General features: G+C 40.3%; 1 protein-coding gene across 4 annotated transcripts in view; it reads left to right on the top strand.

Moving 5' to 3' along the window:
- The window catches only part of PIEZO2 (piezo type mechanosensitive ion channel component 2), a 348,479-nt gene that overhangs the window by 164,701 nt on the left and 168,888 nt on the right, over nucleotides 1-14,890 (top strand). For all 4 annotated transcript variants that reach the window (XM_036823700.1, XM_036823703.1, XM_036823702.1 and 1 more), the window contains exon 4: nucleotides 7,463-7,505. In XM_036823700.1, the coding sequence (XP_036679595.1) occupies nucleotides 7,463-7,505 (43 nt within the window). The remainder of the gene's footprint in view (nucleotides 1-7,462; nucleotides 7,506-14,890) is intronic.

Consider the following 14,890-nt stretch of genomic DNA (forward strand, 5'->3'; position numbering starts at 1 on the left):
TGCATTATGCTCATTTAAGACCTCCTAGAGTTCAGATATATGGATATTAAAGGATTCATGAAGATCAAAGAAACAATTTAATATTTGTTCTCACCTATTGGGAAGACAAATATGTAAATTAAAAAACTGAAAAGCTAAAATGGTAGAAATCAATTAATAATGTAAACATTCATCAGTTCTATTCAGGGAAATACATGATTAAATTTTGAAATTTAATTATGAAATTTTTAATGCAAAGGGCAAATGTATTTGCTGCAGACATGCCACATTTGAGATTATTAGCCCTAATATATAAAGTGTTCTAACAAATCAATAGGACAAAGACAAACATCTAACAGACAAATGGGCAATGAACATGAATAGACAATTCAGAAAAGAAAATACTAAAATTGCATATAAACCTAAGAACATTTGTTTAATTTCATTCTTAATTATGAAAATATAAGTTCAAATAAAATATCTTATAAAAGATAAAAAGATTCATAAAATTGAATTCAATCAAGTATATGTATTTGAATAAAATTTGAGGGTAAAAATTTTTATATCATAATTTTGCATGTGATGTATCACAATACAATAGTTCTACTTTGAGGAATTTATCTTAAAGTAGTAACTGAATAAGTGTTAAAAGATACATGTAAAAGGTGTTCAAAATATTGCTATACGTAATAGCAAAAATGTAGATATAATTTGTATAGCACCAGCAATTGATAAGGAACTTGCATTTTATTAAATTATGTAATACTCTATGTGCATTAAAATGATTACAGGTCCATATTTATTGGCACAGAAAGAGTTATGTTATATATTATTACGTGATTAAAGCAATGTCATCTGGATACTGATGATCAGAGCAGGGGATAATGGACATAACAAAACAAGAGTATTAGGTAGAGGCGAAAATGATGCTTCAAAAAATATACCTGTATAGGTCTTTTAATATAAAAAGTATTAATTAAGGGATGGTAAAGATTTTTTTCCTTATCCTTATCTTTTACAGTTACTTTTAACTCACTAATGATAAATATCACCTGGGAATTAGGACTCAGAGAATTTTGCAGATCTCACCATTTCACCCAAAATGCTGAAATTGCTCCTTGTCTGGGAAAATTGCTTTGCTTGGATACACATCACCCATTAGAGCAGCCATTCCTGGGGTTTGATGGAGTTCAGGTACAATTCAACACAAGAGCATCTTAACATTTGCAAAGTAAAATATCACTACTAGTCAACTGAGAAGAATCTATTTTCCTCTTAGAATTTCACATTCTGTCCAACATTCAATGTGTGGTAAAATCTTGACTCTTCGATTGGGTAGGAAAATCTTTTCCTTTAAACAGTTAAAAATAATGTCAATGAAGCTTCTGCCAGAAAGCTCATAAGTGGTAACATTTCCTGGTATTTGACTGTTTCATCACCAATTTCTGTGCCGGGTCCCATGTTCAGCTGCCTGGCAGCCCCTATGATATATGAAAATGCTGCCATTTTTATAGGAATATGCTGGCAAAAATCTACCACTCCCATGTATTATTAGTCCTTTTCTGCTAATTATTTTGGAAAAAGCAGAGGTGCAGGTCCAAGTTCAAGTGGCTGTCAATGTCTGGGACACACTTGGTGTAAAACTGTTCAATTAGGAGAAAAATCTGTGCCTCATTTGACCACCAGTTTTCCAACTGCATTATGAAACTTATAGTTGCATTTTTGTACTAGAAATTGAGCAATAAGTTGATTTTAAAATTATTGATAAAAGTAATCAATGAGGAAACATAACAAAGTGAGTAACCAATTTACAACATCAAGATAGAGATTTTTGCATGTTCAATAACGTTTATGAAAAAATGAAATTACAAACTGAATGGGAGCTGTGGAAAACCCCTTGGTGTTATAAAGACCCCAGAGTAATTTGTCTAAAAAAATACAGACGACCAGAGTCGGGCTGGGAGAACTCAGATGGCTGGTTTCAAGTAACAGTCAAAGCCCTGTGGTTTTAAACCGCGACTAAAGAAAAATTAGATGAAATAAAAAATAATCAGCCCTGCTCCATCATGTATCAGGTACATATCTATGTATATTTGTACAGACTGAGCTCCTGCCGGACGTACTGAGTGTTTAACAAAATTACCGCAGTAAGAAGCTCGCGGGTTCCAGAGGAGGGGTTTGATGACACAGCACGTCTGCTGTAGGCACTTTGTGCTTCTTAAGTTAATAACCAGACACACAAAACTTTGTGGAGCTAAAAATGAAATATTTTGAATCTATATTATAACCAGATCGGGGCAAGAGACAAATGATAGGAAGGAGGAAAAGGAAGAAGGAAGGAGAGACAAGGACAGGACCCCCATGCTGGACAGAGCAGTGAGGAAGGGAGTTAAATAAAGCGCTGGGTCTGCAGTCCCGAATCCCCAACCCCTCAGCTTATCACCCGAAAGAGGGATAATAATAGTACTGACCTCATGGATTAAATTAGCTGATATGTATAAGTGGGCACCTGTTAAGGGGGTGAGTGTAACCCGGTTTCTTTAATTGAATTATAGTTGATTTACAATGTTGTGTTAGTTTCAGGTGTACAGCAAAGTGACTCAGTTATACATATATATATATGTATGTATGCATTCTTTTTCAGATTCTTTGCCATTATAGGTTATTACAAGATATTGAATATAGTTCCCTGTGCTATACAGTAGAACATTGTTGATTATCTATTCTATATGTAGTAGTGTGTATATGTCAATCCCAATCTCCCAATTTATCCCTTGCCTGCCCCCCTTCCCCCTGGTAGCCATAAGTTTGTTTTCTGTGTCTGTGGATCTATTTGTTGTGTAAATAAATTCATTTGTATCATTTTTTCAGTTCCACATATAAGTGATATATTGTATTTGTCTTTCTCTTTCTGATTTACTTCACTTAGTATGATAATCTCTAGGTCCATCCATGTTGCTGCAAATGGCATTATTTTGTTTTTTTTATGGCCGAGTAATATTACATTGTATGTATATACACATATATATTACATTGTGTATCTGTCTATCTACCTATCTATCTATCTATCTCACATGTTCTTTATCCATTCACCTGTGGATGACACTTAGGTTCCTTCCTTGTGTTGGCTTACATGTTTCTATTGCTATGTTAATTTGAGGGAGAACGTCCATTCTCTTAATTTAAAATATGGTTTTAAAAGGCTGGAATTTCTTAAAAATATTTTTATTCCCACCTAAAATTTTGATGTTCAAGGTGTTGTTAAAATCTTATTTTTCTTGTTCATATGTGGTGCTCTTCGAGATACAAATGTCAGACTTGAAACTAGACTTAGCACTGGAGGAAACAACACAGATTTTCCTCTCTTGTAACAGGAGTGGCAGGAAGGTGGGGACACCAGGAACTGCTGGGAACAGACCCTGGGATGCCATAAGCAGCCCCCTCTCCTCTTTCCTGGCTTCCCTCTGCACAGGACCCCTTTTTTCCTCTTACACAGTGTTCTCCCCGTAGCCATCATATTGGGAACATTGTCAGGGCTGGGCTCACATGACCTTGGTTCTCCGACAGGTGAGGAAAAGAGCTTCTTACCTGCCTGGGGAAGGTTCCACTTTGGCCTGACCTAGCCCATCTCATGCACATCTGGTCACCTGTGACCAGGAGACAGGTGCTGCGAGGATGCCCAGATCCCCTGCCCCCATGGCCAGGGTGGGAGGTAGGATGCCTTGGGGCCCGCAGAAGCAGCTTATTGGCCGGGGCAAAGTAGTTCCCAAAGAAAGGACGTCTCCAAAACTGCTTTCTGTTGCGGAAAGACGGGAACTTAGAAGCTGCTGAGGCCAGCAGGAACATGGGATGGAAGAGGGAGGAGAGGGAGGATGGGTGCACAGAGCCTGGTTCACCTTGTAAAGGAGTAGCTGTCAATGGATTCGATTCGTTCCAGGAGTAGATGCCCTACTTCTGGGCACGGCAGTTCCCACTTGGAGTGTTAGTGCTGAAGGATGTTAAGGGATATTTTGTCACCTGAGACACACATGGATGAGACACTGGAACTTGCTCTGCGGACGGAGTGACATTTAGCCCAGGGTTTGTTTCCAGCTTTTGGACTCAGTTACCCTCCCTCTGCTCCAGATGTCAGCTCTGTCATTGAGATGCCAATGCTATCAAGGGAAATTCTTATTTAATTAATTTAATTAATTTATTTATTTTAGATTTAAATTTATTTTATATTAGAGTATAGTTGGTTTACAATGTCTTAGTCTCAGGTGTACAGCAGTGATTCGGTTATACATATACATATATCCATTCTTTTTCAGATTCTTTTCCCATATAGGTTATTACAGAATACTGAGTAGAGTTCCTGGTGCTGTACAGTAGGACCTTGTTGATTATCTATTGTATACATAGTAGTGTGTATATGTTAATCCCAAACTTCTAATTTATCCCTCCCCTCCCCTTCCCCCTTTGGTAACTAATTTTTAAAAGTGAAGAATGCAATGCATTATTTCTAACAACTTCATCTAACATTGGAAAGGAACAACCCCTCTAGTGAATTGTATCCATTTCTCTATGCTGTACATTTCCCTTCTTTTCGTTGTTGCTGTCCTTTGCTTTCACCTGAAGACTGGAACATGTTCTAGACTTCATATTATAAATCTCATTTAAAAAGTGTTGAATCAAGGAAGTCTGCCAGCAACTTTGTTTTCTCTGCTTTTCTCTCTGTGTTGGACTGCTCTGGCATGGGAGAATAATATTACTTTACCATGTAAAACATGGTGAATGGCTGTAAAAGAATTCCCCTGCAACTGAATAATGGGCTGTCAAAAATATTCTTGGTGCCAAAGGATCTGGATATGTCTGTTCCATTTATTGTGTTTCTCCTTTCCCCATGACTAAGTGCTCACAAAAGACACAAAAACCCAAACCTCTAGAGTATGTGGTATTCGAGGGCAGAAACCATATATTAATATATTCAGTCCCATACCTAATGTATTAAGATGTTTAGTAGAGGATCACCAGCAAACAATGATGCACCTATGGTATGTAAGATGCTCAAATTACTAATTAAATTGACTTCTAGTGACAGGAAGGAAGTTGTGTTCCCCCATCTCCACTGTGCTTGGTTGAGTGGGTTAATAATATTTATTTTAAGGAGTACTGGAAGTCTTGACCCCAAAACTTTTACCTTGTTCTGCCCTTTTTTTTTTAATTTTTTTAAATTAATTAATTAATTAATTAATTAATTAATTAATTTATGGCTGTGTTGGGTCTTTGTTTCTGTGTGAGGGCTTTCTCTAGTTGCGGCAAGCGGGGGCCACTCTTCATCGCGGTGCGCGGGCCTCTCACTATCGTGGCCTCTCTTGTTGCGGAGCACAGGCTCCAGACGCGCAGGCTCAGTAACTGTGGCTCACGGGCCCAGTTGCTCCGCGGCATGTGGGATCTTCCCAGACCAGGGCTCGAACCCGTGTTCCCTGCATTGGCAGGCAGATTCTCAACCACTGCGCCACCAGGGAAGCCCTGTTCTGCCCTTTTTGAATAAGTTTATTTTTCTCAGAAATATGAAAATGGAACCTATTTCTTAATTAAAGTTCTGTGTTTTAAGAGCCTGAATGTGCAGTATAGCAAAATCATTTATTTTTATTTTACCTTGATAATAAATGGAGTCTATTTAAAAAATCAATTTTAGTATGTGCTGAGAAGATCTGGGGAAAAAATGGAAATGTGGAAAAAGTTAAAAGGTGCTTTGTTTCTCAATGAAAGCAAGAGAAGTCAAGAAGAGTAGCATCTAAATGCCTCCCTACCCCAACCCTCCCCACTGGGTCTGAGCACAGACTGTCTGCTTCTCACTTGGCGTGAGGCTCTTAATCTCTCCCACCTCTGACTTTGGGCCAGACTGTTGCCAGCTGTCCTGGAGTTCAGCGTGGTTTCTGATTCAGGTTGTATATTCTTGGGCAGTGTCTTAATTGCTAGTATTCAGGGGCAGGATAACCATCGTTCAGGAATTCCTGAGATGGGGATTCTCCATTGTTTTGCATGTGACTCAGAGGACAGATGACATTCATATGGGGCCCACTCCCCTGGTTCAGGGGCCATCAGAAATTCCTGGGCTGCTTAACTAAAATTCCAGGTCTTTTCCTCCTACTTAGCAAAGCCTATTGGAATTCAACTGGGCAAGAGTAACTTCGTCCGAGGAGATAAACCTGATCTGCTTTAAATTTATGTGTGTACGCATGTGTGTGTAATTCTGATCCCAAATTTAGTCCTGCGTTATTTATAGCAATTATTTAAAACGCTCCATCATAACCGAGTAGAAGGAACCCAAGTCCCTTAGTGAAATCACCACATTCACGCTCCCTTGGGACTAGCTTAGTCCTCAGAGAGGGCCCAGGAAACTACTTTGTATAATCTCCTGTCTTTCCAGAAAGTCTATCTAATGCCTAGGAGGCACTGATTGTCCACCTGAGAATAAAGCACTGGAGGCAGAGTTCTCAAGAAAGAAACATAAGTGCCATCCTGGCTTACTGTGACTTGAGGAACAGAAGCAGGGTGGCTTTTAACTGCCTCCGGAGACCCAGTGCTGAATTCACCACTTCCTGTTTGCAAGACTAAACTGTACAGAAAGGTAGTGGTTATCTGCTGCGATTATTAACGCCACTAGTACATAGCACAGCTCATGGATTTAGGGCTGGGGGGTGGGGTGGGGGGGCAGTGGTGTCTACTTGAACAGTTACTGAAATCAAGATATTGTTGCCACTGGCTGAGCATCGAGAAGATGTCAAAGTGTGGGTTAGCAGAACCCTTACCTCTTACGAATGCAGACTTCTTATTGACATGGTCTTTGATAAAAATGAGCACTTTTCTTTACATAAAGTACTCAGAAAATTATTACGCTTATAATGTAGGGAAGAATTATTTCATGGAAAAATTGTAGAAGATCATTTTTATACCCAGCTATTCTTCTGTGGACTTGGATACACTAGTCGTCAAATTGTGTCACTGGAAACAGCGTTTTTACATTCAGGAGACTTCCGATTAAAATGTTCAGCTTAAAAAATACATGTAAATCCTGTGCTTCAACATTGAGGAGGTAAAGCCATGGTGTCTAGTGGACTGGAATGTCAAAGTGCCCTCTAGCTTTCCAAATGCCATGTGAAGTTAAAAGTTGAATTTTGCAGAGTGCAACTTACAATCTGCTACTATTTCATTATTTTTAACAGGAGAGTATTACACATTTTTCTGCTTGGGACACATGTAGACTTTTAGAGAATGATTTATTGGTCTGCTCTGTTACCGGGGGTGGGGGTGGTGGTGGTGTGCACTCACCTGGTCTGGTCTCTGAAAGGCCATCTGGGGAGGCGGGGAGGGATGCCTTTGAGGAAAGACAGTCGTTCTGCTTAGATGTACAAGCAAATCTCTACCAGACTGTGCAAAATCAGGGCAAAATTGAATCCTTGACGTGCATTAATTACATCCCTTCCTTCTGTTACAGGCTCAACCTGGGAAAAGACATTCCGACAGATCGGCTTTGAAAGGTAAGCAGGGCTTGGTTACTCATGGCCTATTTTATTCCAAGCAGTTCATTGACTATAAATTGGTGGTCTTGCCACCATTACTTCAGTGACTGTGCCCTTGAGTAAGTCATCATTTTTGAGCCTCAGTTTCCTTGTAAAGTAGACCTTTGCTTTATGACATTGTTGCCTGCACACAGAGTGAAAATGTAGGTTAAATGGAGCAATTTATGTGAAAATGCTTCTTCAACTGTGAAATAGTGTGAAAGGTAAATTGTAGAATTAGAGCATCACAGAAAAGAGAGTAAACTCTTTCTGATGTCATGTGTTATATTTAGTTCTACAGGTTTAGTACATAGAAATTTATACTTATATTGATATCTTTGCAATAATTAAAATTGTCCAATCTTATTAGCTCAAAGTGGAAGGCTGAGATCGTGTCACTCTTCGCTAAAAGCATTTCTACACCAGAAGAGAAAAAGCATACTCATTATAACATCAGAAAATGTGGAGGTAGGGTCAATATAGGCCTAATGGCAGCATAAAGGGCATTTAGCATCTCATACTGAACTTGCAATGGCGATACAGCTATTGAAAGAGAGAAAAGTGATTTTTTTTTTTTTACTCTAAAGGTAGCTTTTGACTAGTTCTTTTCATCATATTGAAAATGTGTTTTTATGTGTATTGATCAAGCTGACAGAGTGCTTAGAGCATATAAAAGGGATAATAAAATACCTTAAAATGCATTATTTCTCCAGTAGCGAGTGAGTACAGCTAGCTCATCACCAGGCTGACTGTGATAGCATTTCTGGTACCATTTTTAATTGACTCAAAGGTTTATTTATTTCTCTCCGTACCCTTACATCCTGTCAGTACTGTCACTGTTGATCTCCCAGTGAGTTCCCACAGGTAGTCCTTGAGGTTATCGGAGGAGGTTGGCTTGGGATGGGCAGATCTCATGGATCAACTTAAAGGCTGGAATATCATGTGCAGCTTCACCTTGTGTGAAACCTTTCCCCAAAGCATCTTTCTCTTGATTCTTCTTTTGTGTTCCGAAAAATGTCAACGATAACCAAAGAGGAGAGAATAGCAAATTGAACATCAGTTTTCTGTTGCGCAGCTTCAAGGACACTTTGCCATACTTGCTTTGCCCATTTTTAGGGGGGAGGGGGCTAAAATATTGTAAAGAAAATCTCAGATATCATGTCAGTTCATCCCTACTTAAGTCAGTATACGTCTCTGAAAAAATGGATGTTTTCTTTCAGAATCATGATGCCGCAGTGGTACCAAATACAAATACCAGTAAGTCCTTAGCACCATATAATACCCAGTCAATGTTTACATTTCCTGATCATCTCAAAAATGTCACGTTACAGATACTGGTTTGAATCAGCGTGCTCCTAAAGCCCACACATTCCATTTAAATTTTTTCAGTTTTAAAAAGTTAAAAAAATATTTTTGACTGAGTTATAATTAACATACAATATATTAGTTTCGGGTGTACAACATAATGATTCGATATTTTTATACATCATGAAGTGGTCACCACCATAAGGCCAGTTACTGCGGTCACCACACATTCTGTTCTGTTGTCACATCTCAAGCCTCTGTGTTGGGATCATGTCCCCTGATTCCCTCCCATCTTCGCTGGGTTTCTCTTCACTTTCCTGGCTTCCAAGGAAACCAGCTCAGCTGTCTTGTAGAACCGCTGTCTTGTCTGGATGTGTCTGTTTGTGGCATTGTTTACCTTGTCATTCTACCCTCTGTTTCATGTAAACTCAAATCGCTCCCTTTCTGCCATTGGGGGCAAATTCATGTTGACTTCTTGTCCTTTGACGCAGGCCACCTGGTCCTTTATCGTTTCTGTCCTTCTAGCATAGCTGGAGTTATCAAGCCCACCCAGTATTCTGGACCTGGAGTCAGCCATTTATCCCAAGGGTGCACACTGAGGCAGTTCCCAGCCTTTGGCTCTTAGCAAAACACCTTGAAATGAATAACCTTGTGCACACTTGTATTTTTGCCAGATATCCGAGGGATAGGTTCCCAAGTACAATCAAAGAATAAGTTTTTATGGAATTTTGCTAAACATTGCCAAGTTTCTCTCCTTAAAATTTCCGCAGTTTGCACCCCCCGCCAGCAATGGATGAGAGCAGTTGTTTCCCCAGAGCCTTGCCAACAGAACACGCTGTCGAACTTGAGATTTTTTTGCCAGTCTGTTAGGTGAGAAATGGTTTCTCAGTGTCCTTTTAATCTGCATTTATCCTGAGTCGTTTTTCTGTAGAGCGAAGTGCAGGCTGAGATTCTTCGCTGTCTCCTGAGTGAAGCACTCAAGGCAAGAGCTTCTTCCAAGATGGTTAAGGATTCATCGATCTGCAGGATTTGGCAATTGAAACATATTCTTCCTAGTTTGCATGATCTTAACCTTTTGCTTACTTGAATAACGATTTAATGAAAACAACTGCCGTGTGCCAATCATTTCCAGTCCATACAACAGCCCCACAGACCAGGGACTGGCAAACTTTTACTCTACTGGGTGGATAGGCCACATTTCAGGTTCTTCTGTTGTAGCAGAAGGCAGCCACAGTCAATAAGCATGGCTGTGTTCCGAAAAAACTTTATTTACAAAAACAGGAAGCTGGCAGGATTGGCTACTGGCCATCCTTTATGACCCACACTGTAGACTGTGGGCCCCATCTCACAGGGAAAGAAACCAGAAGAAAATCAAGTAGCTACCCAGAGAGTCATAGCCACGCATACTGACCTGCATTCAAGTGAAGGTCTGCCTGGATTTCTACACCCAACCACACTGAATGCTTGAATTATAGCTTTCTTTGGTTTTGTGTTGTTTTATTTTTCTTATCCCTGTAGCTCTGGGGACGTAATCTTTAGTCTCAAGTCTTTTCGGCTGTTCTCATTTTATGAACATTTTGAAGAAAGCCAGACAGTAAAATTTCCATATTATAATGCCTCTCTAAAATGGGTATGCTTCCAAATAGATGTACAAATAAAAATATATATATATATTTTTTAAAATTTATTTATTTATTTATTTTTATTTTTGGATGTGTTGGGTCTTCGTTTCTGTGCGAGGGCTTTCTCTAGTTGCGGCAAGCGGGGGCCACTCTTCATCGCGATGCGCGGGCCTCTCACTATCGGGGCCTCTCTTGTTGCGGAGCACAGGCTCCAGACGCGCAGGCTCAGCAGTTGTGGCGCACGGGCCTAGTTGCTCCGCGGCATGTGGGATCTTCCCAGACCAGGGCTCGAACCCGTGTCCCCTGCATTGGCAGGCAGATTCTCAACCACTGCGCCACCAGGGAAGCCCCAATAAAAATATTTTTAAGGATATGCTGTAGTTTTGAACTGTAGTCTTAAGTTTAGAGATTATCCCTGTTTTTAGATGTTATCTTAAAATGTCATCCTGTGTTTTCCCATGTTGTCCAGTGTTGCCTCATTTAAGGGCAGGGGAACCGTCTCTGCACTGCATCAAGTGTCTTAAAATACAGAGCAGATATTGACCTATGGGGTTGTTGTGCATTTACAGTTGCAAAGACCATGCCAAGCAGTGCTGTTAAATATGGCCTTGCTTGATTTCTTCTCAAATTTAACCTTGTCTTTCTCTTAAAGGGAATTCCAATTATATCCTAAATGAAGCTATCTGCTTCTTTAGAGCCATTGTAAGAGATATTGATCCTTTCAGCACTATGTCCTTTGAAGTTTGCCCATCAGTCTGTTGGCTAGCTGAGTATTTTAAAGTGGTCACATCTAAAAACAAAGTGACTGAGTCAGCTAAACCTCAAAGCTTTCTCCAAGAAAAAGAAAGCAAAGATGTCCTCTGCTGTACATTTTGTAATCCAAGGGAAGATCTAGGGATTGAGCCTGCCTGTAACACTTACGATGAGACAGTGTGCAGCCCTTTCCTTCCCAGAAACCGTGCCATTATATATACCGTCTCAGAATAAATACACATTGTCACAGTTTATATGGCTGAATTCATGATAATGTGTTATGTTCACCTTGCAAACAGTTGCTCTCTGTGGGCGATATCAGGAGTTTATTTTTTGATTTCATCAGAGGAGTGCTTGTGACATAGGAAGGATATAGGTTCCTGTAACTTGGGTTAGGGTTAGGGCTAGGGCTAGGGCTAGAGTTAGGGTATAGGATACAGGTCCCTATAACTTTGGTTAAGGTTAGGGTTAGGGCTCGGGTTAGGATATAGGATATAGGTTCCTATATAACTTCGGTGCCACTCCCAAAACCCCCTTCCACTCCCAAGACCCCCTTCCACACCTGGTCCTAGATATTGCTATCTGCATAACAAAAGAAGACTCAGTTGTTTTGTTTTTGTTCTCATTATGGAGAAAAATATCTGTGCCTAACATTTTTTATTTCATTCAGAAAGCTCACGTTTCCGTGCAGATTTTCTAAACTTTTGATTATAAATATTTCCAAAGCATAAGTCACTCACTCATCGAGGTAATGGTGATGCAGGTGGGCCTGGCCCTGGCCCTGCACTGATACTCTGCAAGTTCTAAGCAAGCGTATCAGCCAGGGAGTGTCCCAGATTCCCCGTGGCTTCTTACAACAAATGCTTCTTTCTCGTTTGTGCAAAATCTGAGGAGGAGGCAGACAGCTTCGTGGGGAGGTTGCCTGTGCAAGGTGTGTCACTGTTTGGCTTCAGTCTGTGACACCTCTGTCTTGACATGATGTTTCTGAGTTTGCTTAAGCATGGAAGCAGAACTTGGGGAATTGCGCACTGGATTTTAAGTGTTTCCGCCTGGAAGTTGGATCTGTCACCACAAGTCACAGTTTATGGCCCAAAGCAAGTCACTGTGCTGACTTAGGGGCCAGGAGCATGTCCCTCTGCTGTGTGTGCAGGACGGGACAGGAAGTGGAGCCACCAGAAAGCGCTAGTGTCCTCACAGGAAGCTGTGAGCGAGGTCTGCACGGGGTCTTCTCTTTCTTAAGCTACACTTTTCACTGGAGAGAAAATATTTCAGCGAGTCAGTGGGCTTGTGCACAGTAACCCGCCGACAGAAATAAGGTTCCTGCTCTCGGGGAAGTCTTACTGATGCCTCTTTCAAAGTAACCATCTTCTGCTGCTTTCTCACCCCTATTTACTTAAAAAGCAAGGTAGTTATTCTTCATAAATCTCTATAATCAGCACAGCACCTCAGATTACATTAGTATTCACCCTATTGTGCATGATTTTATTTGATGCTCTGCTTGGATTGTGGAATGAAATATCTTGCCCCTTCAAAGACTATGTTAAAATATAGATCTCAAAAATTAAAATAAAATAAAATAAAATAAAATAAAATAAAATAAAGTAAAGTAAAGTAAAATAAAATAAAATAAAATAAAATAAAATAATAAAATAAAATAAAATAAAATAAAATAAAATAAATAAAATAAAATAAAATAAAATAAAAAAAAAAAAAAATAAAAATAAAATATAGGTCTCCCTGAAGGCAGCCTGCTCTGATGAAACACAGTTATCCCTAGGATTCTTTCCCTGGTGTAGAGATGATTCTAGAGGCGTGGCTGTGTCTTGGTGGTGCTCGGAGGGCAGCCTCCCACTGCCTGTCTGTTGTTGGCTCCCCTACCCCACTGTCTGTTCCATGGGGAGCTCCCCGCCTCCACCAAGTTTTAGACATCATTGCTGTTGTGAAACCTTGCCTGACGGCTTGCTCTCACCTCTTCTTGTAACACTTTTCACGTGCCTCCTTGATGGTACTGGGTAAATATTACTGCAGCTGTTCTCCTGTGTTTCTCCCACTCTGGGGCATGAAGGATGGGTCTGTCTTGATATGCCTGACACATACTTACTGATCAGACGTTTGGTGAAGAGTTGACAGAGCCCTTGATGGGGAAGCACGTGGGCAGAAGGCAGGAAACCAGGGCCCCAGCATCTTCTTATCAGTACATCGCAGCTTGTAGGAGGACGGGGCAGCCTGCAGGTCGAGCTGGCTCAGGCCTCAGAGCAGAGGGGCTTTGAGTGTGTGTGTCCCTGTGAACAGTTACTTAATTCCCTGACCTCCCCGAGTCCCCCTCCTCTCACTGCTGAGTCTCCTGCCCTGAGTTTGACACCATGATGGGATCCCAGTACCAGGGTCGAGAGCTCCATGCAGTCAGGGCCGTCCGTATCCATCTTGTTCACTGAGGCATCTTGCACCTGACCCACCCGGGTGAGCAAAGTGAAAGATCGGATAAAGGGAGACACACGTGAGGACCTGATTCTGTGGCAGCAGAAGCAGAGAGGCTTAGCAGGTGTCTCTGCACCTGTTTCGTTGGTTTTCCCCCTTTTGTGTCTGTGGTCCCTTCAGGACACAGCAGCTACCGGTACCCAACCTCCACCTCCTCCCGGACCTTCCCCACCCACTCAGCCACCACCCTCAGGCTCCCTCCCTGTCTCCCGTCACCTCCTGTCACGAAGCCACCAGGTGTGTTCATGATCTTGTGTGTACCTATGTGTCTTATTCTAGACCCTTGCTTCTGAGGGCAGGATGTGTGTCTTACTATTTTATAACCTCTAGTGCCAGCCCAGGGATTGTCAAATAATAGGCATTTAATAAATGTTTGATAAACAAATGGCCTTTTAAATAAATATTAGTGTGTCATTTCTCTGTTGGCCTCGCCCCTACTTTCAGGGATTCTGCCCTTCTTGATGCATTTTAATTTCTATTGGCCTTTTCTTTTGGAGCATGAATTAATTACTTGGGAAATGTAAGGCCAATTTTTAAATTCGTTTTTATCCTCCAGCTTTATGTATAATTCATTCACTGTGTAATTGAAATTAATGCTGTCTCTTTAGGTAATACTATGTGAAATATTGAGAAATAATGGAAAGGTAGACTCCAAGGATGGTTTTATGATATGCTTTTCTATTTGAAAACTCACATCCATGAAATGAGATGGTTAAGTGAAATCAGTTGTGATAGAAACAAAGATATTAATTTCTATAGTTTCTGCTATATTTTTCTGAAATTTTTAAGTTCCTAAGTCTGTATGATAAAGTGGATAATATGAATACCTATTAATTTAAAGCAAGACAAGCATTTCTATATACTACTTCTCTGAGAAGCACATAGAAAGGAAAAAACATTAAATTCAAATCATACCATTACTATAATCTTGTGGTCTACCGAGTTAAACCAGGGAGGTCCTAGTTGGGTTGTAGTTGTGTGTTGTCATACTTGTAGCTTTTAAAATAGCAGTACTTTTGCATATAAATGCACGCAGTGCATGTCTTGTGATTAAAAGATTTACCCTGTGTTGTGGTAGCTTCCCACAAGATGAACTTCTAAATTATTTAATTTTTTCAGACTGTATATAAATATTTCTAGAAACTTTAGCAAGCTATTTGGAAATTATGATACAAAATTTTTGTCAGAATAATCTATATTCAGAAA

The sequence above is a fragment of the Balaenoptera musculus genome, chromosome 14 (assembly GCF_009873245.2).
Source record: "Balaenoptera musculus isolate JJ_BM4_2016_0621 chromosome 14, mBalMus1.pri.v3, whole genome shotgun sequence".
Taxonomy (NCBI): Eukaryota; Metazoa; Chordata; class Mammalia; order Artiodactyla; family Balaenopteridae; genus Balaenoptera; species Balaenoptera musculus.